This window comes from Dothidotthia symphoricarpi (genome assembly GCF_010015815.1).
Source record: "Dothidotthia symphoricarpi CBS 119687 unplaced genomic scaffold P153scaffold_20, whole genome shotgun sequence".
In the NCBI taxonomy this organism is placed as follows: domain Eukaryota; kingdom Fungi; phylum Ascomycota; class Dothideomycetes; order Pleosporales; family Dothidotthiaceae; genus Dothidotthia; species Dothidotthia symphoricarpi.
Genome location: NW_022985027.1, coordinates 189,660 through 213,630, shown reverse-complemented (window position 1 = coordinate 213,630; position 23,971 = coordinate 189,660). Strand labels below are relative to the sequence as shown.

General features: G+C 50.7%; 10 protein-coding genes across 10 annotated transcripts; 7 read left to right on the top strand and 3 right to left on the bottom strand.

Annotated features, from left to right (window-relative positions):
- Nucleotides 1–99: 99 nt before the first annotated feature.
- On the bottom strand, nucleotides 100–1,982 carry P153DRAFT_378799 (phosphate-repressible phosphate permease-like protein; the record flags this gene model as incomplete). The annotated part of the gene is made up of 3 exons (XM_033669827.1): nucleotides 100–689; nucleotides 740–1,601; nucleotides 1,650–1,982. The coding sequence occupies 3 exons, from the start codon at nucleotides 1,980–1,982 to the stop codon at nucleotides 100–102; spliced, it is 1,785 nt and encodes a 594-aa protein (XP_033519719.1).
- Nucleotides 1,983–3,221: 1,239 nt separating this feature from the next.
- On the top strand, nucleotides 3,222–4,901 carry P153DRAFT_369997 (4-aminobutyrate aminotransferas-like protein). Its single transcript, XM_033668914.1, has one exon. It carries the CDS (start codon nucleotides 3,338–3,340, stop codon nucleotides 4,790–4,792), a length of 1,455 nt encoding a protein of 484 aa, XP_033519718.1. The 5' UTR covers nucleotides 3,222–3,337; the 3' UTR covers nucleotides 4,793–4,901.
- Nucleotides 4,902–6,229: 1,328 nt separating this feature from the next.
- P153DRAFT_378797 (uncharacterized protein) lies at nucleotides 6,230–7,171 on the top strand (the record flags this gene model as incomplete). The annotated part of the gene is made up of 1 exon (XM_033669826.1): nucleotides 6,230–7,171. The coding sequence occupies one exon, from the start codon at nucleotides 6,230–6,232 to the stop codon at nucleotides 7,169–7,171; it is 942 nt and encodes a 313-aa protein (XP_033519717.1).
- A 1,447-nt stretch (nucleotides 7,172–8,618) lies between these two features.
- Nucleotides 8,619–10,600, bottom strand: P153DRAFT_400152 (tRNA-guanine transglycosylase; the record flags this gene model as incomplete). Its single annotated transcript, XM_033671791.1, has 3 exons — nucleotides 10,284–10,600; nucleotides 8,991–10,234; nucleotides 8,619–8,849 (listed from the first exon to the last, which is right to left on the bottom strand). The coding sequence occupies exons 1-3, from the start codon at nucleotides 10,510–10,512 to the stop codon at nucleotides 8,619–8,621; spliced, it is 1,704 nt and encodes a 567-aa protein (XP_033519716.1). The 5' UTR covers nucleotides 10,513–10,600.
- A 127-nt stretch (nucleotides 10,601–10,727) lies between these two features.
- Nucleotides 10,728–12,895, top strand: P153DRAFT_369994 (uncharacterized protein). The gene has a single exon (XM_033668913.1). The coding sequence runs from the start codon at nucleotides 10,956–10,958 to the stop codon at nucleotides 12,687–12,689; it is 1,734 nt and encodes a 577-aa protein (XP_033519715.1). The 5' UTR covers nucleotides 10,728–10,955; the 3' UTR covers nucleotides 12,690–12,895.
- Nucleotides 12,896–13,573: 678 nt separating this feature from the next.
- On the top strand, nucleotides 13,574–14,327 carry P153DRAFT_360318 (uncharacterized protein; the record flags this gene model as incomplete). The annotated part of the gene is made up of 2 exons (XM_033666912.1): nucleotides 13,574–13,872; nucleotides 13,937–14,327. The coding sequence occupies 2 exons, from the start codon at nucleotides 13,574–13,576 to the stop codon at nucleotides 14,325–14,327; spliced, it is 690 nt and encodes a 229-aa protein (XP_033519714.1).
- Nucleotides 14,328–14,995: 668 nt separating this feature from the next.
- P153DRAFT_425753 (uncharacterized protein) lies at nucleotides 14,996–17,047 on the top strand (the record flags this gene model as incomplete). The annotated part of the gene is made up of 3 exons (XM_033672563.1): nucleotides 14,996–15,015; nucleotides 15,078–16,759; nucleotides 16,796–17,047. Exons 2-3 carry the CDS (start codon nucleotides 15,095–15,097, stop codon nucleotides 17,045–17,047), a joined length of 1,917 nt encoding a protein of 638 aa, XP_033519713.1. The 5' UTR covers nucleotides 14,996–15,015; nucleotides 15,078–15,094.
- Nucleotides 17,048–17,558: 511 nt separating this feature from the next.
- Nucleotides 17,559–18,854, top strand: P153DRAFT_299766 (uncharacterized protein; the record flags this gene model as incomplete). Its single annotated transcript, XM_033664297.1, has 1 exon — nucleotides 17,559–18,854. One exon carries the CDS (start codon nucleotides 17,559–17,561, stop codon nucleotides 18,852–18,854), a length of 1,296 nt encoding a protein of 431 aa, XP_033519712.1.
- A 235-nt stretch (nucleotides 18,855–19,089) lies between these two features.
- Nucleotides 19,090–21,866, bottom strand: P153DRAFT_425751 (uncharacterized protein). The gene is made up of 2 exons (XM_033672562.1): nucleotides 19,948–21,866; nucleotides 19,090–19,892 (listed from the first exon to the last, which is right to left on the bottom strand). The coding sequence occupies exons 1-2, from the start codon at nucleotides 21,823–21,825 to the stop codon at nucleotides 19,176–19,178; spliced, it is 2,595 nt and encodes an 864-aa protein (XP_033519711.1). The 5' UTR covers nucleotides 21,826–21,866; the 3' UTR covers nucleotides 19,090–19,175.
- A 130-nt stretch (nucleotides 21,867–21,996) lies between these two features.
- P153DRAFT_348347 (glycosyltransferase family 15 protein) lies at nucleotides 21,997–23,695 on the top strand. Its single transcript, XM_033666203.1, has 3 exons — nucleotides 21,997–22,207; nucleotides 22,265–23,147; nucleotides 23,198–23,695. The coding sequence occupies exons 1-3, from the start codon at nucleotides 22,045–22,047 to the stop codon at nucleotides 23,352–23,354; spliced, it is 1,203 nt and encodes a 400-aa protein (XP_033519710.1). The 5' UTR covers nucleotides 21,997–22,044; the 3' UTR covers nucleotides 23,355–23,695.
- The last annotated feature ends 276 nt before the right edge of the window (nucleotides 23,696–23,971 follow it).

Sequence of the window (23,971 nt, the reverse complement as noted above, 5' to 3'; positions counted from 1 at the left end):
CCACTTCACTCATTCTCTTAAACATTCAACCTTCAATCTTCATAGCTACAATAGAACAGACTCGTCTACACCACCCTTACTAATCCCACCCACAAGTAGCTAAAAATGCGGCGTGTTCAGCGCCATCACACACAACAGACCAGCAATCAGACCCGCCGCAGGCAGCGTGATCACCCACCCCATGAAGATGAACGCCAGCTGCCTCCAGTTGACCGCCCTCACGTCGTAGTTCATCAATGCCGTGCCAATCAGCGCTCCCGTCAAGCACTGCGTTGTCGACACGGGAAGACCGAGGCGAGACGCGAGCAGCACAGTGACGGCTGCACCCAACTCTGTAGCAAACCCACGCGTCGGGCTCATCTGTGTGATCTTGTTGCCCATGGCTCGCATGATGTGGTAGCCGTAGAACCAGAACCCGAAACCCAGCAGCAGACCAGCCACGACAAGCATCCAGATCGGCGTTGGTGACGTCGTCGCAACTGTACCTTCTCGGTACGTCTGGTACACCGCCGACCACGGACCGACTGCGTTGGCAACATCGTTGGAGCCGTGGGCAATAGACATCATCATGGCGGAAATGACTTGGCAGTACGTCCACATGTGCTCGACGCGAACATCGTAACGGTTGGCGCGAGCGTGGATTGCACGCAGCTTGTCGCTGTCGTGAGTAATGACGTCTCGTGTTACACCTGGGACGATCAGCTGGTTGCTCGCTACATCTCACTCATATTCAACTTACCTTGAAGCAGGATGAATTTGGTGTATCCCCAGTACTTTTGCGGATTGACCCAAGACAGATCCTTGACGGGGCTGATGAAGCGTTCATATGGTTCAAGCTTGCGTTTGCGAGACAGTTGAAGAGTACCAGCCGGGTCGTCATTGACACGCAGCTTCTCCTCCAAAGCCTTAGCCTGCTCTGGGTCCGAGGGCACCCTTGCACTGTCGATATCTGCGGGCTTTTTGTTGATCGTGTCAACGCCTTGTCGCTCCTCGTCGTCTCCGGCAGCACCCTTGCGGTTTCGAAGCTCCTGGCCTTTGGCACGAATCTCGCCATGTGCGTCGGCGTAGTAGTTGGTAACGTACTCTCCATCGGCTGAACCAGCAAAGTAAAGGGGCGGGTTTTCCTTCAGAAGTAGAGGCCCAAGAGGAACGTGCCAGATGCGGAGACGCGCATCCTTGTGGACCAACTTGCGCTTGAGGAAAGGAATGAAGAAGACATAAGCAATGAGGAGCACGCCAAAGAAAACACCGAGAACGATTCCAACGGCATTTCCAGCCCCAAACTCTTCTAGAGATGGCGCGGTCGGGGCCTCGACGACGATGAAGAGCGCGAGGATGGCGGCGGTGACAGCAAAATACCACGGGATGAGTCTCATGCCCCATTTGAACGAGTCTTCGCGCTCCAAGACTGCGTACTTGACGCTGCCGAAGATAATAGCACTGAACGCGCATGCAATCAGGGGAGCGATGGCCCAACTCGCAGCAACCTGGGAAACAGAACCTGACTCCCATCCCCAGGTAACGCCGGCTTGCGTGGCGAAACCAACACCAACCAGAGCACCTACAATAGTCTGTGTCGTGGACACCGGCATACCATGTGCCTGATCGTGTGAGAAGACACAGCAGTGACAAAGGGTTACAACACTCACAGTAGCGAACATTAACCAAGCTGCACTTCCAACCTCTGCGCAGCCCATAGCCAGCATCAGCGTACCCGGGTTGTTCGCTTCAGCGAAGCGATCGATGTTGATAATCCCGTTCTTGATGGTAGCCGTGACTCTCGCCCCCAGCGCGACAGCCCCAACGAACTCTGTGATCATAGACAGCACACCAACTTGCGGCATGGTCAACGTCTGCGCAGCCACCGAAGTAGCATATGAGTTCGCGACATCGTTGGCGCCGTTTCCAAAGGCGGAGAAAACAAATGCAATCGTGGTGATTGCAAGAATCCAGTCATATCTGGCAGTGATAGCGGGCGCCATCGTGCTCCTTTTCGACTAGAACAAGGTTGAAAGCAGAAATCTGCAACGAATGTGTGGAAATTCTACACAACGTCCCTGGACCGCTTTGTATATAAATACACACCCACATACACACAACAACCCGGACACCTCCGACCACTACCTCCTCCTCATCACGACGTATCCAGCCAAGCAAGCAAAACCCTCCCGCCGAGCACTACTACGATCCTGACGTCTGACAGGACTTGAACCTGGTTGGCCGAACGCCTCATATGCGCCTACAATTCCGCCAAGGCAGCGGGACAAGCCAAGAGGAAATCCCTACGGCCAAGCGATCTCCGCCTTGGAATCTCCACCCGCGCAGGGAATTGTGCGGCGAATCTGATGGCCAATCGGGAAGGGCGTAGGGAGCACGTTGTGGGTTCGTGGGTTGGAGTCGTTGGGCGCTTTTGCTGGCTTGAGGTTTCGGCGGAGATGGGGCCATGTAGCGGGAATATCATGCCCTCATGCTAATACTGATGTTAATTATAGCCAAGGAGTATTACGCTACCGTTGTATTCGTTCCGCTCGCCAGGAGGTGAGTGCGGGTTTATGGGTCGTTGGAAACGGGTGCGTGTCTCTGAGTGGGTGAGCAGGCAGGCGGAGGTTCATTCAGATACCTCGCACTGTAGTGTATTCCCATCTTATATCTGCATTCTGACACACAGCTTTCCGTCAAACCATAGGACATGCTTCTATCCCGTGCTACATCTCACTAACACAAGCTGAGTGTGATCGTAGCACAGCATATCACTACACGCGCAAACATGCGCTAGTTTCTGGGACTAGAGAGATGAGTAAATTGCAATCATACTGTGTAAGAAGACATAGAAGCAGTTTATTTGGCATATCGTTTCTGTTCACACGATGTCGGTGGTTAGCGCACCGTTCTGCTCGGTATAGTGTATTTATGGTTTGAATATTCGATGATATGCTACTTGGGCATCCATGAATTTTTTATTCGAGTAGAGGAGACTGTAGGTAGGGATTCTTGTTTGCTTAGCTTTGATTTAATAGCTTAGTTCGATCTTCTAACAATAAGGTTCGAGATGGCTTTCAGTACTTTTTTGAAATTGCTTAATGTGACAGTACGTGTAGTTATGACCTGTCGCTTGATGATTATTAACAACTTCATAAGTTTTCTCAACTTGCCCTACGTCACTCTTTCTACTTGTAATATCCCGGTTGCTCAATATCTTGCTCATTACACAAAAATATCTATTAGACGCGTGTAAAGCGTCTAGTGTCGGAGATAAGAATAAGTGTCAGTCCTACGTCAGTCTGTATATAATAAACCTCGACCTTCACAACATACCATTCCAATAACAACCACCGCCATGATACCCAGAAGCTCCTCATCAGTTTTGCGCAACATTGCGCCCGTCCGTTCACGAACGGTTCGAGTGCCCCTACGAGCGTTTTCTACCACACAACCGACATCCTCTAACGTGGACACGGCAGCATTCGCCGAGCAACACATTGCGAAAGGCATTGGCCGCCTCACCAAGCATGTTTTCGACGAAGGCAAAGGCACATTCATAACCACGGACAAGGGCGTCAAGCTGCTCGACCTCACATCCGGTATCGGCGTTGTGAACCTCGGCCACTGCCATCCCAAAGTCAGCGCCGCCGCTGCCGCACAATGCTCCAAGATCACACATGCTCAGGTCAACATTGGCTTTAGCTCCGCGCAGATCGCCCTTATCAAGGAGCTGATTCCTATCCTTCCGCATCCATCCCTCGATACCGTCTTCTTCTGGAACTCTGGCGCTGAGGCGGTCGAGGCAGCTGTAAAGCTTGCCCGCGCTGCGACCAAAAAGCCCAACATCATCGTCATGCAGGGCTCCTACCATGGCCGCACAAATGCGACAGCCTCGATGACTCGCTCCAAGACCATCTATGGGGAGGGTCACGGCCCGTTGATGGGTGGTGTATTCGCAACCGCTTTTCCATACTACAGCCAGTTTGGCGGTGCTACTCCAGACACACCAACGGAGGAACTCGTAAACCAGGCATTGCTACAATTGAAGCTCACCTTGCAGCAGCAGACATCCCCTGCAGACACCGCCGCTATCATCCTAGAGCCTGTTCTGGGTGAAGGAGGCTATGTCCCTGCGCCTCCAGAGTTCCTACACGGCTTGAGAAAAATTTGCGACGAGAATAACATCCTTCTCATTGCCGATGAGGTTCAGTGTGGCATGGGTCGCACGGGACACATGTGGTTTGTAGAGGAGTCTGGAGTGCGACCGGATGTTCTTATCTTCGCCAAGGGCATTGCCAACGGCTTTCCGCTGTCCGGTATCGCGAGTAGCAAGAAGCTAATGGACCTCCAGAAGCCTGGGTCGATGGGTGGCACATATGCCGGTAACGCAGTCGCATGCGCCGCCGCAACAGCGACGATCCAAGCGTTCCACGACGAAAAGATACTCGACAATGTTGCTGCGCGCTCCAAACAGATCTTCTCCTTCCTCCACGACCTAAAGTCGTCCGGCACCAAAGCAGGCAATCTAATCGAAGATATCCGCGGAAAGGGCCTGATGGTCGGTGTACAATTTTCGAACCCGGAACTGCAACGCGATTCATCCAATACTGCTGCAAGCAACGCACAAAGCCAACCGCAGCTCGGGCCGAAAATCGTCCAGGAATGCATCAAACGGGATATGCTTCTCCTCAGCACTTCGGTATTCGACGTCCTTCGGTTCATCCCGCCGCTGACGATTAGTGAGGAGGAATTGAGTCAAGCTTGTGGCATCTTCAAGGAGTCGTTGGAGGCTGTTGCTAAGGATTTGTAAATTAGTCGGTTATGTGAGGGGTTGTTGGTCCTACCACCAGCTAGAAGTAGACAGGCGCTACCAGAGGTTTATACATATGAATGATGATTATTTGCTTTTTGGCCACGGCTGTTACGAAATTGACGTGGGGTTTGCGCGTAGTGTGAACGCGTGTATTTATTGATAGGCTAACTTTATAGACAGCATGACTTCTTTTACAGTTTGCCTGGGAAGATGAACCTGCGCATCACGTATCAGACCGCCGGGTTCTCACTTACAATAACCGCACCCTCTAACGCCAGCAAGAAATTATCAAGAATGCATGTAATGTGCAGAAAGAGTACCATCCTATCGGCTTTGACTGCGTTATCGCGATTCCTGGTAGGCCTTATGCAGGCCACGAAGGAACATACGTGTACACGTTGACTTGTCCTGAGCAACGTATTCGTAGTGAGTATACTCTGCATTTATGGTATCAGACTTATTGATTGGTATGTGTGCTCATGCTGTTTCGACAACGTGAGAACATGCTATCCGCAACAAGTCGTGTCTGCAAGTCTGATATTATGGAGCAGGGGTCCGTGTGTTGTTCGTGTGAGGAAGTCCGGGGAAGCGTTTGTAAAATTGCATACGAGTGTCGTACCTGAGCTAAAGTAGTCTTTTGAGTTTGCTTCGGTGTGGGTTGCGGCTTGCTGAAGGGAACTACCAAACTTACATATAGAGGTGACCACTTATTGGACCTGGTGTACAACTCGGTTTGGCAGATAATATGTAAGTGTCAGATGTTGGAGAAGAGATCAAAACAAGCAACTCGAGGTTCTCGTGATTACGACGCGTCGACCATATCGTATACTCGTATCCTTGCTCGATCAGCTTTGAGCTAACCAGGGGCTGAGCCAAGCGAGTCTTCTAGCCAGCGGTGGAATCTGCACAGCCACTTCTCTTACCCCAATCGATCCTCCTCGCTTCTCTTATCGATAACACTAGCTACCTTCCATTTCCATCGTGCAGGGCGCCATCGACACGTCCTGCATGAAACATGCAAGACATAAACAGCACATGATGCGTAACATGCCACCTGATCATATCGAACCTGTGAGAAAGTCATGCAGTATATATGCAAAGCCCGTTGTCTGTAACATGTTGAACAAACTTTGTTTGCTCAACGCTCTCGACCCCCCCCCCTTTTCCCGTCTTACCTACATACCAGCTGCGCCACCTTAGCGTCCGTTTAATTTACAATCCCGCTTGCCACCACCCCATCACTGGACGCATTAACCACGAATCTCGGCTCGCTCACTAGCCAGCTCGCAGGCGTTCGCGCATCTTCCACCGCCTGGCCGATGCGTAGTGGAATGTGTCGTCTTGTGGCAAGTAGGTATTAAAAGCGCGTGTAGGCCCCCCTTGCGTCGCGCCGTACGTGCACCTACTCATCCATTTCATCGCCAACCGGTCAAGATGTTTGTCAGTGTGAAGGAACGAGCAAAACAGATCGCAAGTGGGCAATTTCAGCCGCCGTCAGGTCCGGCAATCGAGACGGACGTGCCGCAGACGGATCTGCCGAAGTCGGGGGTCGCGTCGAAGATCTTGGCTGCGAGGGCTGCGCAGGCGAAGACTGCGGCTTTGAAGGTCGAGTCGGCAAAGGTTGCGTCGACGAAGGTTGCGCCCTCAAAGACCGCGCCGCCGAAAGCTGTGGCTCCGAAGACCGTGCCCGCGAAGGCCGCGCCCGCGAAGACTCCCAGTACCAAAGTTGCGCCTCCAAAAACTACGCCTCCAAAGGCTGAGGCCTCGAATACCACATCTACAAAGACCACTTCCTCGAAGACTACGTCTCCAAAAGTGGCGCCCCCAAAAACCGTACCGCCAAAGGCTGCGCCGTCAAAGACTGCGCCACCAAAAACTGTGACGCCAAAGACTGTCCCACCAAAGGCCGTGTCACCAAAGACATCATCCTCCAAGATTTCTTCCTCGAAAACCTCGACCCCAAAAACATCCGCCCCAAAAGCCGTTGTACCGGAGATCGTTGTACCCCCACCCGCAAAACCCGTACGCTCATCAATCCTCTCAAGAATTGGATTCGGTTCGTATGCAGAAGAAGAACCAGAAGACGACACAGACATATCCGACCTCCAAGCCGCCTGCCTAAAACAACTAAGCGGCGTGACAGCACTAAAAGGAAGGCGCCTTGCTATTGTCTTGAAGCAAGAAGCCTCGTCGAACGAGTGGTATGCAGCACTGAAAGATAAGACCTCCGACAAGTACCTGAAGATGTGGATGAACCGGAGCAAGACGTTCCCCACGCAGGTTGAAGCGCTCGAGTCGTACCTCGTGTTTGTCAAGAAGATGAAGATGGATTGTAGATTGTTCCCCGGGGCGCCCAAGAGGAGCAAGAGCAAGTGATCGGAATTGCAGAGGCAGAAGGAAAAGCACCTGGGCGGGACCTGGCGGAGCTGTGTACGTGTATTCGGAGTTCGGATTGCTTTCAGGCGCTTGGATTGGATTGGATATAGGTTATTCTCCCCTTACTTCATGGCAGGCGTCGGCTATATGGGTTGTGTTGATTTGGGCATTATATCTCGGTGGTGCATCTCGCAATGTTTATGACGGGCGTTATACGTCCGGAATGGGCTTTGCGGTTTCTGGGACGATGGTTCCAAGCATGACGGAGGAAGAATGACGCTTCTCTTTATTTGCATGTTTGCACAATCTCCAACGACGATATTCCTTCAATTAATTTGTAATCTTTTCTACTTCGTATAGACCAATTCAAAGTACGAATGTGCAACGGATAATTAAATACGAAAACAAACCATGTAATAGCGAAGATTCTGGAGTCTCCCACTGTATTATGACAAAGTCCCTTCGTGGCAATGTACCAGCACCTCATCTACGCAAGTGGTCTCCCTTTCAACCTCATTTCCTCTCTGATTCCCGCGTGGCCTTTCTCGATAAGGTTCTTCCTCGAGTAGCTCACTTCGAGAGGCAACCCAGGCTACGTCTGAGAGTAAGCACCGTGAAAAAGTGGGGCTGGAGGGTAGAGAGAGAATATCGCCCCATCCTGCTAGAAGACGCTCGTCCTACCTAATCAAGTCAGAATAGAGGCTTTTCGCCAGGCCCTGGCCGGCTGAGTCCAGATACATAATGATAGTAATAATATGAAAAAGAAAGAGCTCTTTGCTAGGATGACTGTGAACTCCTCACTACAAGGTAGAATATACTCATACTTATGGCTAGTTGCAAGATCTCATCTACTCGGTTTTAGACTTGAATGCAAAAACAGAACCAAAACATGCCACGGCAGGTCTTCACTAGCGACAGTGCCGCTGCTGATGCCTGCCCCACATCTCCAAAGCTAGGCCCCATTTATCCTAGCGTTTCGGCTCCCGCAAAAAAACTTAGCCAAAATTTCAAAAAGAAATACATACAACAGCGGGAATTCCCTTGTTGTCACCAACCAAGGTACTAATCCGCCGGTACGTTGCTTAAATAGGGCTGAGCGAACGGGAAGCCTTGTTGTCAACGTCCTATGGTCGTATGTGGAAGACATGAATTTGTTACGAATAATATTCTGAGTGTCTGTTGAGGATGTTTGAGCGCTATGCAGTGGTATCGAATTGCTGCATGGTGGTTTAAATGAGACAGTTTTGTATATTCTAAGCAGTCATCAGCTGAGAATCATATCATGTGCATGAAATTGCGAAACTTTAGTTGCCCAAGGCTCTCTGGAGAACCTTCGGTGCAGAGATAGGTTTCTGGACGTGGTTGAAAATACAATAATTGTCACTCGTGCTGCTCGCTGAGACATCCTTGTGGCTGGCGACTTCGGCGCTCGTCAACCTTTTACCTTTTACACGCGCTCCTTCTCTGACAACTGACTCGATCCTGAGTCTTCATGACCCACAGTGTCCTTGTTCTGTGGTGTAGTTGTGCGTTTCTGATATGTGCATTGATCCAGAGCCTTGACACCGTCTGTTTTTGCGTTTTCAACGCTTATTGCACAGCATCTGAGCACACCCACGAGTTTGTTTGGCGCCTTTTGAACGGTCCTCAGAGTGCATCGGACGTAAGGGTAGGTGGTCTAGTCCGTATGTGATGGAACCTATGTGGAACAAGGCAAGTGCAGAAGCTGAACAACAGTTTACGAGAAGACAGAACACAAGTAGAACAAGAGAGAAGTCGTTTAGTTCATATGCATCTTCTTCACGGGAAAAACTCATACCTTCTTATCATCCTCTATTGTCAACCCCTCTACCGGATCCGCATTGAAATTAACACCATTTAACCCCACAAGTCCCATCAATGCCTCATCATCAACAACATTACTTGCTGGCAGTTTCCTGTCCTTTTGTAACTCACTCGCGTTCTTTAGTTCTGCAATCTGCTCTTCATCAAACTTTGTAAACGCTTTAGGATTCTTCTTTTCCCTTTTCGCATGCTCCTCGCTTTTAAACTGGTAGCCTCTCACTCTTGGCCCTTGCCCAGTCTTCTCGGGTAGTGCGGGCTCGTAGTAAGCTTCAAAGGTCGCAACCTCGGCGTCAAAGGTGTCGGCTTCGATGGAAGCACGAATACCAGAGAAGAAGGCTGAGAGAATAGCGTGGTTGTGCAGTTGGATAAGCACCCAGCCCAGCATCTCTTTCGCGGCGAGTAGATGCTGAACGTATGCACGGTGGTGCTTGGTGCAAGCGTAGCATGTGCAGTCTACTGAGAGAGGAATGACGGATTGTGCGTGCATATCGAGCCACATGTCAATCCCCAGCGATTTCCTTGCGCTTGACGACTCATCTTTGGATGGGGCGGGGAACGTAAAGTCGAGGGCGATGCCAGCATCTGTTGCGTCTGCGAGAAATGGCACGGTAAAAAGATCCATGCCCAGGCTGATCTGACGCAATAGTTCGTGAGGGCTGGCTGGCGCGTGGAAAGACAATCGAGGGAGGTGGTAGAGCTGCTCTGGCAGGTCATCCAGGAGATAGGCGTCGTAGATTGCGACACCGCTGATTTTGTCCGCCATATCTTCGACCAAGTGCTCTAGATACCACGACTGCAGATCTCGCTCAATGGGCAGTATCGGCGCAAACACGCTCCATTTCTGCTCTTCCTCCCCCAGCGCGCTTCCCTTAGCAACAAGATCCTTCAGCCATGTCTCGGTTCGATCACTCATCTTATCCTTCCTCTTGGTGCCTATTGAGTCCTGGCCAAAGGGTATGTCGGCCAACCCCACCACGATATCCGGTTTGAGTTTCTGTATCGCGGCCGCGTAGTACTCTGAGCTCACAGACCGGAAGCCTACTGACGTCAACAGCGAGATGGCTGTGTTTGTGTTCGCGGAGGGACATGGTATCGGCGGATTGCGACGAGCGCCGAGGACGACGAGCGTGTCATGTGGGAGAGCAATGAATTGGCGGAGAGGTTCGGGTACATCGTAGCTGAGGACTGGCGGCGTCTTCGCGGGGTATTTCTCGACGACTGCGAGGGGTGAGCTGCGCGCAAGGCCTGTAGAGGAGTGGCTATGTACAGTCTTCAAGCGCAATGTACACGCCGTTGATGTCGACGCTTTTCCGGTAGTTGTCCTGCGATAGGTGGGGAATGGCGCCTCTCGACGTATTACCAAGGAAGTCTGGGGTCAACAAGGTCTTTCTTCCAGGCACCGCCAAGCGTCCAAGTCGCGGTGTGAGAGCCCCAGCAGTCTTGAGAAGCGTGAAGTCGAGCATCTCAGGGGGTAGTTGATCCAATTTCTGCGCCATGATTTCGTTTGACAGTGTGAAAGACCACGAGATTGGAAGGGATGTTCAATGTCTATGGTGGGGTGGACGCCATCGCTGGGCAAGTAAATCGGGTTGTAAAAGATCGCATGCGTGGGGTCGTCACGAAAATCATCTATGCACGTGGCAACGCGACTTAGCGCGTCTAGTTTACCCCTCAATGTTTCCCCACCTCACTCTTGCAAGATAACGCCTAACTGACCCCGACGGTGTTCTAAACTCAAAGCAAAGATAGTGCTTGAGCGACGTAGGCTTTGGCGACTATCGTGCCTGGTGCATGTTACGATCATATTGCCTGTGCTTCAGTCTGGTGATCTTCCATCAATCCGCAACTGTCATGACTTTCATTGACAATTCGATCTGCCCAAGTCTTAGCCGTCTGACCATTCGATCACCCGAGCGTCGCTGTGTTCCATACCGCCGTAATGGATTCAACCTCAGAACAAGGTAATCAAGAGGAGCGCCGACGGGATTCATACCAACGTGTGGAATCTACCCGGCTTGATGACCTATTCAGATGGTTTCAGCATCCCTTCATCATGGTTCTTCTACCGCTCATCGCGCTTCTATGCGCTCCGAGTGCATACAACATACTCACCAATTCTTCTACTTCACACAACGAACTCCAACTGCAAGAGATTGCCACCTTGATGAACGACATCTACGTACAACTGGCAGATATGACCTTCATTCCACACACCGCCATCAAGCAGGGACCGCACGTCATCAACACGACGTCCATTCCATGCCATCACGACCCATCAGTCTTGCGTCTCATGGAGCTCCTTCCCTACGTCGACACGTTCGAAGTTCGGGACGATAGCTGGCTCTATGGTGGCCAGTTCATGGATTATCGACGTCTAGATCACTTACAACAAAGCTGCGATCCGCTTCGTGTGAACTCCATGTGGTCCCACACGATGTCTAGCACTCTTGCACTGACGACGTGGACTAACCATGAGGCCCTTGTGTTATTCTACGACATCTCTCGTAATGGAGTGCGAGCTTTTGACGGCGAGTACTGGATCATGCGCGGCCTACATCGTGACAAGAACACTGGAAAATTCGGCGGTATATTTAGCGAGCCATGGCGGGCACATGAGCAGCATGACGGGTTTGATCAGATGACGCTGTTCGACGCTCCGACACTTTTGAGACGGATCATCCAAGCTTGCAAGGAGTTGTCATGGACACCGTGGGAGACACCATACAACGCAAACGAACAGGATGTTGAACGAGGTTTCGAAAGAGTTCTTCTGAGAAATAACGGATGGCCACGATCGTTTGATTCAGAGCAGTTCAACGCAGACTTAATTCGCAAAAAGCATACGCTTTTCAATGGTGTCTACGCAGATGCTACGCTCAAACGTGTCGTAGAAATCGACGGCAAGCACGCTAACGTCATGGGCCCCGAAATACTCGGATATATTCACCATGCCAAACACCGACTTGCACTGCAGAAGCAAGCTATTGAGGATGCGACGGATGACGATGAGCGATGGCTCTTCAAATGGCGTGTGCAACGAAGCCAATGGGATATCGAGAAACATGAAGCAGAGCTCTCCGCCGCAGAGCCCTGGTTTCATCGATTATGCCCAGAGAGTTCCTGTCCAGATAGTTTTTGCGTTAGGGTAGAGGGTACCATACTTTGGGAACTAAGGAGTTTGGAGAGAAGATGGGAGACACTGCAGTTGATGAATCAAACAGCAAAGTGCAACCATTCAGTTTCTTCTCTACCAGACACCGCTCCGCCGGACCCGAAGCGTCACGAAAATTGTGTCTCGCAACTCAGACTTGAGAAATACTGGTACCACCTCGCATACTCACAATGCCACGCCCAGGCCGTTAAGCACTGCGCTACCATTTGCTGCGTACTTTTCTCGTCCACAACGCTGGAAGAGCGCGCAAAGACCATGATATCCAAGCTCGAGCACGAACTCACTCTCAATACGGACCTGATGCGGAAGATGGAGGAGTGGAGAGAAACCCTACCCGAGCATGCAACGCGTGCCCTCGAAGAGTATTCTATAGAGAACAGTGTTATCGTCAATAGACCGTGGTATATCAAGGAAGAGATCAAGTTGATTGAGGAGCAGTTGAAAGATGGTGGGGATAGGTATGAGTTGGCGAAACGGCTGGAAGGCGAAGCGTACATTTGAGAAGAGAAAGTGACATAGATGGGTTTGAGAGCCACTCCCTGGCTGGCTTACAAATGTTAGTCCGGGCGCCTGGCTCCACACCTGACATCAAGGCAATGAGTGAGATATCCGGCTCCTAGATACGTTCAATGTCTTGCGAAGTTTGCATGGCTGTGGGATCTCTTCCGGATCTTTTTTCAGGTGAGTTTAGTGACACAAAGGCACCCGAATAATTGCATTCGTCTTCGTATTGTGATGAGACTATCCCTGCCTATGCTCGCCAGTTCACTGTGTCTGTCACAAAGAATATTCACTCAGACGAATGGTTTCACTTGTTGGCAAGACGCAGTCGAATATCTGGTACTTCGACTAGTTCACCAAAACGCGCCGCCTTGCACCTCGTCTTGCAGTGCGTCACTGAAGTCTTAATGATTGCATTGTGAAACATTAATGCCTGATACATTGTTGTCGAGGGCTCCGACAGAAGGTAAGTGCGCCGTGATTTCCTGTGCCAGTACTTTGACTTAGCGAGCGGTGAAAGCAACTGTCCCTACGCCGCAACCCAACTACTGCAACTATCAATACCGGTAACTCACAACGGCTTATAAGAGCGACTACAAGACATGTGAAGACATCAATATCCCCTTGAACTGCATGGGCCGATCGTGTCCATCACGTTCACTTGGGATGTTGTTTTGGACCTGACTTTCACTCTCGTCCCCCAGGGTGGTTACCTAGACAACTCCGACAGGTCCGTTTGTAACTTGCTCAAAACACCAGGTTGACTCAAAAAGCTGCTCGATCCCACCGTTGCAATCTCTGCAACACCACGATCACACACCCCGACCGCGAGTCCCAAGCAAGCCCAACGCGACCCCAAACACACTCGGTGTGACGAACTCGGGATGGAGCCCCACGCAACTTCCAGAAGAGACCGTCTCATCACTCGCACCCTCAAGATGAATGCGATCTCTGATGAAGCAGCTGTCGCTGCCTTCATTGCTGAAGAAGATCCCAAGGATCTGTTGATCGAGACGTATGTGTGGCGCTGCGCTGACCTTGACTGCAAGCGTCTCAACGAGACCTACAAAACTCGAGAACATCTGGACAGTTCGTTTTGGTTCTATAGGGACTGCAGGGTGTGCAAGGAGCCGGCAACGAGCGGATGTTGCTTGGTGGAATTCAAGCTTGTGAGCCCTTACTTGTAAGTCAAATGGGGGAGAATACATGGAAGACTATGGTGAAATTGGAACTAAATCAGACGACAGGCCCGACGGTAGCAGCTTGGTGGAGCGTGAGAACCGGTTTGACTACTTCGACGACTCTGATGATAACCTGCTTGACTTTCACGAGGGCTCTGATGACAAGTTTGATTATTTCGACGATTCTGACGATAACCTGCTTTACTTGGGCGAGGGTTCTGACGATTCTGACGATAACCTGCTTTACTTGGGCGAGGGTTCTGACGATTCTGACAAGTTTGATGACAAGCTCGACGATTCTGACGAGTCTGATGACAAGCTCGACGATTCTGACGATTCTGACCACAAGCTCGACGATTTTGACGACAAGCTCGACGATTCCGAGGATTCTGACGACTATTCCGAGCGTTTTGAGTACTGGCTCAATTTCCCTAGGAAGGTGGATGAGAACGCATAAGTGAGTATGAAATGCTGGGGTATAGGTGTCTGTACAGGCGAAGCTGAAGTTGAACTGATCTTCCGTCCATCGAGGATCAGCAACTGATGCCTTCTGTATCTCAACGCATGCTATCATCGATTCCTAAGTTGCCCGTCATTTGAAGAAGCAACGTTGGAATCGTAGACTCACATGTATGAGACTTTCTCATATCAATCAAATCGTATGAGTGACTGGACTGTTTGAGATGCCCGTGATTGTGCGAGCTGTCGTGATCGTTTCTTGAAACCCATATCAACTAGCTTGCCCTTGCCTGATATAAATTTACCTTCTAGAATGAAATTGAGCCTATACGCGGCAATCTCATGCTTGATTCCTTGCTCCGTATCTAAGGCGCGTATTCTCTTCTCTCGCTGTTCAAAACTCAAGATCTTGATGGAACATCCTCATTTTCGGAACCTCGATCGCTTCTCAGAGTGTGGCAACAGAAATCCAGTAGAATGTAGTTTTACGAGAACTACCTTGATGAAGTAGATACAAAAAACGCCAGGCCACAACTACAACATTTGTTATGTGGCGATTGAGAGCGATCCAAAGAACGCGTCGACGTCATGGGGCCTGTGCACGCGAACTCGATTCCATGCACACCCCGCCTCGAGGTATCTCGACCACAACATAAACCTTCTAACCTTGTAGACTTACAACCTTAGTAAGTCGCCTTTCAATTCGAACAAATACCGAAACACCATATAAACTGTTCCTTTGCGACAGGTTGTGCTACACCCGCCATGACTTCTGCTCTGTTAAGCAGCATACACCACCACCTCCCTAACGAACTCACACTCCTGGTCATTGATCACCTCTCTGGTGACAACCAAGCGTTGTGTAACCTTGCGCGAACATGTCGCGGCCTTCAACATCTTGCTGAAGAGCAGCTCTACAAGACGATTGAACTCCTCTCGGTCAACAACCTGCACAAAATCATTCAAGCGTTTAAGTGCCGCAATGAACGTGTCCGAGCTGTTCAAACTCTCAAGATCCTGTACAGGCATGTACCCGAACATCTGGAGGATAGCCTAGGGGCAAGGATAGTCTTCAATGACTGTGTAGCGCAAATGGTTCATTTGAGGGAATGGCATATCGAATCACCCTATGATAACTTCAACTGGGGAACGGGCGGACATGAGTGGGTCGAGCAGGACATGAAAAGCTTCAGAGTCGTGCTCGAGAAGTCGTGTGTGGAAGGTCCTGTAGAGGAAGCTCGACTCATGCAGGAGCGGCGGCTGGGCAACAATGTCCATCGAACGGTTGCATTGGGGCTTCTGCAATCGCTCACTATCCACTCACATGGTGCACACGCAGATTTCTGGACGCTTGACGGCTTTCACTGTCTTTTCCGCCACCCCAGTCTTCGCTTTCTTCACGTCTCCTGCGTGACATTCCCTGAGGACTTGCCTGAACTGGAGACGCACGTCAAGAAGACGCCTCTTACGACACTCGAATTCAACGAGTGTGAGCTGAAACCGAAAAGTCTTTTGCGCATATTGCGCACCCCAGAACACCTCAAGCATTTAACACTCGGAGAGAACGTATTTAATATCAACACAACGACGCGGCTCGCACCTCAACTCACAAGGCATGCCAACGCCTCTCTGGAAGCTCTCTCAGCAGTCGCCCACTCGCTGGAGACTCTCAAGCATTATGACCCCAGTTGGCGGATCGATCCCGATCACCGTACGTGTCGCATACGTCCCACCGGTGACGGGATGCGTAATTTCCATGCCTTCAAATCTTTGGAGTGCGACACAGGCTCGTTTCTCCATCAAGCGATCATTATGAACTACGAACTCGCTCCACCAAACTTAGACACTCTCCGAGTTCGTCGACACTGGAGTGTTTTCCCCGACTTGTTCGATCAACTTCCTCAGGTCGAAACATATCTCGCGCTACCATCCCTCAAGACGTTGGAGTTCCTCCAGTCTTCTTTTCTGCAAAGTCCCACCCTGAGCCTTGTTCGTCTCTGCGACCCTGACAGTCTGCGAAGTCGCCACGCGTACGGTTACAAGTTGTACAAGAAAGGCATCAATCTAAAAGTATCAATAGAGATGCACAAAACACAATCTCTGATACCACCCTACCTGCATGGCGAACAGGTGCCGATAAATCAATGTTTGTATGATGCTGATTTGGTTGGCTTCCATCGACATATCAAGAACGATACCGAACCCGTTGTTAACACCAGATTCCGTCCTCTCCGGGAGTTGTTGGCCGATAACGATATCGAAGAACACTTCCCTCATGCGCATATTGCGCCTCCAGAGATCACAGAAACACAAGTAGACGACATGGACACAAGAGGGAATCCACCCGAGACCGATCAACTAGGCGACGGTGATATACAACGTCTAAACGGTGAAACATATCGCGCCATGGGCCAGTTGAGGCGCATGTTCGTTCGTCGCAACCGGCCTTTCAAAACCATTTCACAGCTTATAGCGGGAACGATGACGTTTAGCGTGAGTCTCTCTGATACAGACGAGACCTCGAGTAGCGATGATTCTGATGAACTTGATGATTTGATATTCGTGGCAACAAACGACGATGCAGAATGGGAAACGGAAAGCGAGGGCGAGGATGAGGGCGAGGATGAGGGCGAGGGAGAGGATATTGACATTGAGGATTCGGATGGCGACTCGGCGAATTCTGACGGCGACTTGCAGGTCGACAACGATTTGGACTGAGCTCTGTGAAGGCGAGGAGGTATGCAGACACAGATTTAATCTTCTCTGGAGATCACAGCACGTATATACAGATTGGCCGGGGCTTTGGTCCTACGGCTACGTAATTTCACTCGCACATGAAGATGTCGTCAAATTCTACCAAACCAATGGATTCCAGGCACGCGAAATAAGTCTTACCTACCGGATCCTTACCCTGATTCCTGTTGGCCAGGTCTTCCTCTGCAATGGGAGACCCGCCAACTAGTCTGGTTTGTGAGTGGGGTGAAGTTCTCATGTTTCACTTTCACCGCTGGATGTATTGTTGTAAATCGATCACTATTGTTTCTTACGTCGCTGCTTCACAGAACAAACAAACACATTGTCTTAGTTCATATCAACCACGAAGCGTAACTCATATGCCTTGGACACCCCACCTACCCAACGCTTTGGTCTTAGAGAATTCCACTCAAGGACCTCGCCACTACTCTCGCCCTGCGCGTAATTTGCAATTATGAATCCATTACCCAGCCCAATGGACGTTGATTTCCTGATTGCGAAAGGTAGAAAGCGCGCAGCAGAAGAAATACCGCCAGTCGAAAGCGTTCATAGAGCAAACGACGTACCGCGCATCCTCCGTCGCCATCACCATCGTCGCCGCAATGTAGCGGCCACGGTCTGGGGTCCAGATGTTCTCCTCACGCCCACCACACCACTACCAGTAGGCAACGGACCCTCCACTGCGCCTTCATCTTCATACACCCCAGCAATCTCACAGGCGCAAGTCCCCTTTAACATCTACAAAGCGCTTCTCCGCCACCCGAACCTCTTCTTCCAGTTCGCGCTCCGCCTCCCGTATCCACTGATCATATCGCTCTACGCCATCGACAAGGAGTTTCACTACCGCTTGAACAAATACAGTGTTTCGCTTATCCACGATTACGCAAAGTACCATGCCCCGCTCGCGTCACATATCTTCACGTGGATGCTGTACCCCGACCTGTGCATCAGCGACCCCATGCTGCGACCCATGGACGGGCGCGAGTGGCTAGCTCGAGACGTACCCGGGTTCCGATGGATTGGCATGGCGCTATGGCGGGAGCGCGTCGTGCGCGGGATACTGACAAGAATGATTGTTGGGGGCGGAGTAGGCAACATGCCCGCGGGCGTCGAGGCCGCGGTCATGAAATACTGGTGTTTGATGGAGACCAAGACGACGGCGCTGCGTCTCGCTTTCCTCCAGGACACGTCTATATGGACGGACGAGGATATTGTGCTCTTTCAACTTTTCCTCGTCAAGCTCGATATGTTCATTGCGGACCCGGTTCTGGGTAATGGGGTTTGTCTGCTGTCACATATGCTGTTAACGCAGAAATCGCTATCCATGCTACATAGAGTTTTGACTGGTAAACTCAGACTGGACTATGATCAGACTACGGATATCCTTGTGCGCACTTACCTCACCGAAGATCTGGATACAGACACACACCCCTGGCTTGACGACGAGCTGGACAACGGTGTACCTGAGGAGGAGTGGGGCTTGATGTGCAAAGAGGGTTGGGATGTCGATGGCAAGAGGATGGAGAGCGGGGTGGATATGGTCATCACAGAGGGGATAAGGAGGGAATTGCATGTCCAGCAGCATTACCTGGATTTTGTGATGTTTGGATTTGTGGACTCGGCGACGGGGAAGAATTTGCCGCAGCCGAGACGGTGGAGAGGTGATAAGGGGATAGTGGTGCCGGAGGAAGGATGGCCGACTGAGGAGTTTAGGATATCGATCTTGGAGGGGTTGGACGAGCGGTTTGGCGTATTGAGTATGAGTAGGTAGGTCCTAAGGTTGCACAACACACTTACGACTATCTTTGGTGGGACAAAACATCTGCTCAAGATTTCTGAGCAAGTATATGTTCCAAACCAATGTCTCTATGCAAGGCGACAAACCCATCGAGACATCTGGTACGTTTTCTTGGTGCAAGCGCAATGTTCTCATCTATGTGATCGAGACGTTTGCTAGTCTTTCGCAAGAGTGCAGGAAACCAAATTTTGAAAAGTATGGAGCTTTTGCTTGATCGTAGTGGGTAATTGTCATCGCTACTGCTTTGAACTACACCAACATCAAAATCGTTGGCTTGCAGTGACATTCTTCTATTCATACTCTATCTCGCTTCCCCTCCCACTCCAGTCTCTCTGCCAATTGTTCCCACATAGACTCCGCACCCACTCTCCCCACACTCCGCAGCCCGGCTGTGATAAAGGGCACGAGACGTGCAAACTCTCGGTCGATTGTCTGTAGTGCTGTCGCCGGACTTTGCTGCGTGGGTCTTTTGGGAACGCGCTCAGCTTCGTTTCCAGACGGCTCGTCGTCGGAACTCGAGTCTGGAACAATGAGCAAGAGGGCGCTACTCTTCCGCCTCGCCCCTGGCCTCTTCTTGGTGGGTACTTTCACTTCATCTGGTGTACTACCTCCCTTTGTAACCGACTCTTCGAATAACACACCTAAATCCAGCACTTGCACAATTGCCTTGTGGATTGGGGTTAACTCTTGTGACAACATGGCTCTTTCTTGCAGTTTCGCGACATATTTGACATGGATGTGCGCCATGTCGTCGATGTCTTCTGCTTTCTGCATAGCAGCATGCATATCTTGCGTTGTGAAGAAAATGACTGTTTCGGTGAGGTACGAGCGGAGCATGTCGGCGAACCAGATAAGGCGGTGTTGAAGCTTGTGAGTAAGCCGCGAGGCGTTTCTGGTATGAATTCGTTGGAGAAGGTATTTCACTCGGTAGGTTTGCAAGAGAAAGGTGAAGAGAGATTGGTATATGGGGATTGAGGCGCGTTGAATGATGTTTTGGATTTGCCATGGGAGCTAGATTGCGTGAGTGTGTGATTGCTTATATGTGTGAAAATTCAGGATGGCTTACTGCGTAGTCGATGGACACCGTAGCTAGCCCTTTCACGGACCGTCCTAGGGTCTTGCTCTTTGTTGAACGCACAACAATCTTCTCCTTGTCCAGTGGGCTAAGGACCGTGCTGAGTATTTCGCGAGTAAGCTCAGTCAACATGTATCGATCGTTCCACCCCCGGTGTCCTGCGTCCATGCGTTCGAAAATGGCATTCGCGAAGTCCTCGAAGATAGCTCCATTTCTACCGAGATATAGTGTTTCGAAGATGCTCAAGACGTGCATGAGGCCCGACGACTCAAAAAGATGCTCTCGGAGGAACATAGAGGCGAGAGAATATTTGCTCCGAATCCATGTCTCGAACGCCGCTTGGAAGAGCTCGGGGAAAGGCGATAGAGGGAGGTCATCTGTAAGTCCACACACATGTTCATGGTCGAGACGGGGTTCTTCTTCTAGGATGTTGGAGCCTGTGCCGTAGATACCGAGTTGTTTGAGGAACACAACACTTTTCCCAGTGTTGAAGATTTTCTTGGCTGCTGGCTGGAAAAACGTGGGGGAGCGTAGTTCATTGCGAGCATCGCGACGCAGAACAAAGCGATCGTGCCAGAGGGAGGAGGCGTCACTGCCAGAGTCGGATTCGAAAACAAAGAAGGTCTCATCGTTCGCACCTAGTTCGCCTGCCTCCATCCACCGCCTGATGGGCTTGAGATACGTTTGTAGGCATTCGAAAAATGCTCTAGAGAGGAACTCGAACACATCTTTCTCGAGTGTCATCTGAGCTAGTGTGGTTTGGTTGAAGAGGGCTTCCAAGTGGCTGAAGGGGTTTACAAGTAGCTGCGGCTCGACGTCTGATACGATTTGCGCTAGGCGAAGGAGGGATGTAGATGTACACTGCACCTTGTTGCACAATTCGAGTAAGCTTACCGAAATAGGGTTGTCAGGGGTGAGATAGTGTTGTTGCAATCTTGAAAGAGTCTGATCATAGTCCATAAGCCGTTTCCGTACGATTGCCTTGAAGGTCTGTATCAGGGGCAATGATGCAGACTTCTTGGCCCATTGGCGTAATCGGTAGGTCTCCTGGCCAATACCCGCGAATTGTTGCAGAAGGCGGCCAACAGTCACAGGAATGGCATGGTTGAGGTTGTACTTGGGACTGACGCGTATAGTGTTCTGTTGCTTATCTCTTTCATATGAGGCTGTTTGGAGACCTGCGAGCATGTACAGCGTCTCTCGTATTGCTTGTAACTCCGTGATTTGGACTTTGGCACCTCTCTCGCTGGGAGTCATTTTCCAGAACTGCGCTACTTCCAGCTCCTGCACAGAGGCAACATCGATTGTGACGACACACGATTCCGGATCATATAAGTCATCTTCCTCAAAACTATGCGGCGGCTTCGGCTTCGGCTTCTCTCGCTCCTTGGGCACTTGCTCATCACCTGAAGATTCTTCGGCGTAGTCGATATCCTTCCATATTTCCTCGTCGCTGTATGGCTCTTCTTGGATGATCTCTGCCCATGTCTCAGGAAGCGGGGGACTGGGAGGTCTCAGCAGCTCCAGCGCTTCAACCTTTGTGTTTTCTAGTGGTCGATCGGATAGCTGCAGTAACAGTGACAAAAATTCAGGCTTGAATTTGCCGGTCGTCTCTTCTAGCTTCTGAAGGCGTAGTCGTAGCGCATCAGCAAGATCATCGCGGTTTTTGACGCGGAACTTCTCGTCCAGGCCCGTAAAACTGGTCTCGACGTCGAACTGATTTGTGCGTGCATACTGGTATCCTCTCAGGCCTCTTGATGCAATCTCCTGCGCGTGTCTGTACGCGATTTTGTTGGTTTCAGGGTTGAACTTCAGGATAGAATGAACTAGCTCGTCTGTGAGCCCCGACATTTTCGCATTCTGCGCCATGTTGACGCGCTGTCCTCCCGAAGTGATCCGCTCTTCGAAAGGTAGACCCTGGTGATGCAAGATAATGGCGGTGGGTTGTGCTGGGATGCTGCAACACTATTTGCCCAATGTGGCCTAGCCCATTACGCAGCTCGTGCTATCCCGGTGAAACCATCATCAGCAACGTTCTTGCGCAGATTGGGACTTTGGTCCCTGTCCCGCCCACCACTACTGTTCACTATGGCGCTCCCGAAGAGCATGCGCTATCTGGCTGCGGTCACAGTGTGTATTTTTGTGTATATGTTCGTCCAGATCCTCCATGCGCCCGCAAGCGAGCTGCAGCTTCCGAACAAATCCTCGGAATCGAAACTGGCCACTTGGGACCACGATCCGCAATCAGATGGTATGAAATCCTCCCAGAAACTCTGTGCAGTATCAGGAAGCTGATGGTAGTGTGCAGTATCTGGCGAACCTCCCGAGCCCTTGCGACGAGTCAACGGCGATAACTACGCACCGAACAATCCAAACAGCGCGCGCATCAACGCTACCATACTGAGTTTAGTACGCAATGAGGAAGTCGACGACATGCTCCAGAGCATGCGCGATCTGGAGAGGACGTGGAACCACAAGTTCAACTATCCGTGGACCTTCTTCAACGATAAGCCCTTCTCAGAGGAGTTCAAGCGAAAGACTCGAGCAGCTACAAACGCTGAGGTGCGATACGAGCTTGTACCCGCCGAGCACTGGGACATGCCTTCGTGGATCAACAGGGACCTCTACGATGAATCTGTTAACATCCTACTTGAACAAAAAGTGCAATACTCCGAGAAGGAGTCGTACCACAAGATGTGTCGGTGGAATAGCGGCATGTTCAGCGAGCACCCGGCTCTCAAGGATATTCAGTACTACTGGCGCGTAGAGCCACACGTCCACTTTTACTGCGACGTTGACTATGACGTCTTCGCATGGATGCAAGACCACAATAAGACCTACGGCTTCAACATCAACATCTACGACAGCCCCGAGAGTGTGACAACGCTCTGGCCAGAGACGCTCAAATTTCTCGAGGACCATCCAGGCTATGTACACGAAAACAATGCGAGGGAATGGCTGGAGGACAAAAATAGAAGACCGGAAAACCACCAGAAGGCGAACGGGTATTCGACCTGTCATTTCTGGTCCAATTTCGAGATTGGCGATCTAAGCTTTTGGCGGAGCAAAAAGTACCGTGAGTACTTTGATCATCTCGATCGCGCCGGGGGCTTCTTCTACGAGCGCTGGGGCGATGCGCCTGTGCATAGCGTTGCACTGGGCCTTTTCGAGGACAAGAGCAAGATTCACTGGTATGTGGACACGCGATCGCGAACTAATATTACCGCTGACACTGTACCAGGTTCAGAGACATAGGCTACCAGCACATACCTTTCTTCAACTGCCCCAACAACCCCAAGTGCAGCGGTTGCGTCGCCGGTCGCTTTACCGACGGCGAGAAATGGTTGAACCGCGAGGACTGTCGCCCCCTATGGTTCAAATATGTTGGCATGGACTAGTTATCGTGTGCTCTCTTTTCGCCCTGCGGGCATATCAAGCATGGCGCGGCGTTTTTGAATTGCATGACATGTGCATTTTCTGTGTCCTATGAGTTATCGCGGTTCGGCGATAGGGTCTTGTTGTTGGCCATGGTGCCTCAGCAATTTGACATGGATGTTACGTGGAATATGAATGGCATTGTAGACTGAGATCACTTTATAGACGAACGATATAGATACAGAAGCTTCAAGAATAGGCAGGAGAATATTGCATAAAGTGGTTTGTGAAGATACTTAGGACGTAACAAGCACGTTACAGGGCATGATAAGCACGTAACAAGGTAAAAAAGGCATAACAAGAGTTTCAACAAGCAGTTATAAGTAGTGTAGATATTTCTGTCTTATGCCTTGTTCTCCTTTGTTACGCCCTGTTACGCCGTATTATGCCTTGTTACTACCCTTGTTACGCCTCGTTACTACTTGTTAGAACTCTTGTTATGCCTTGTTATGCCTTGTTATGCCCTGTTACGTGCGTGTTATGTCTTATTACGCTGTGTTATGCCTTGTTACATGCTTCTTACGTGCTTGTTATGCCTTGTTACGCTATTATATGTCTTGTTACGCTGTGTTATACCTTG

Excerpts from the sequence above, each read along its gene's own strand:
- P153DRAFT_425751 (XM_033672562.1), bottom strand. The coding sequence starts at position 21,825 with ATGGCGCAGAATGCGAAAATGTCGGGGCTCACAGACGAGCTAGTTCAT. Across the intron at positions 19,893-19,947 it reads CGGTGTCCATCGACTACGCA|CTCCCATGGCAAATCCAAAA; the intron begins GTAAGCCATCCT and ends CACGCAATCTAG.
- P153DRAFT_369997 (XM_033668914.1), top strand. The coding sequence starts at position 3,338 with ATGATACCCAGAAGCTCCTCATCAGTTTTGCGCAACATTGCGCCCGTC.
- P153DRAFT_369994 (XM_033668913.1), top strand. The coding sequence starts at position 10,956 with ATGGATTCAACCTCAGAACAAGGTAATCAAGAGGAGCGCCGACGGGAT.
- P153DRAFT_348347 (XM_033666203.1), top strand. The coding sequence starts at position 22,045 with ATGGCGCTCCCGAAGAGCATGCGCTATCTGGCTGCGGTCACAGTGTGT. Across the intron at positions 22,208-22,264 it reads CCACGATCCGCAATCAGATG|TATCTGGCGAACCTCCCGAG; the intron begins GTATGAAATCCT and ends GGTAGTGTGCAG. Across the intron at positions 23,148-23,197 it reads GACAAGAGCAAGATTCACTG|GTTCAGAGACATAGGCTACC; the intron begins GTATGTGGACAC and ends ACACTGTACCAG.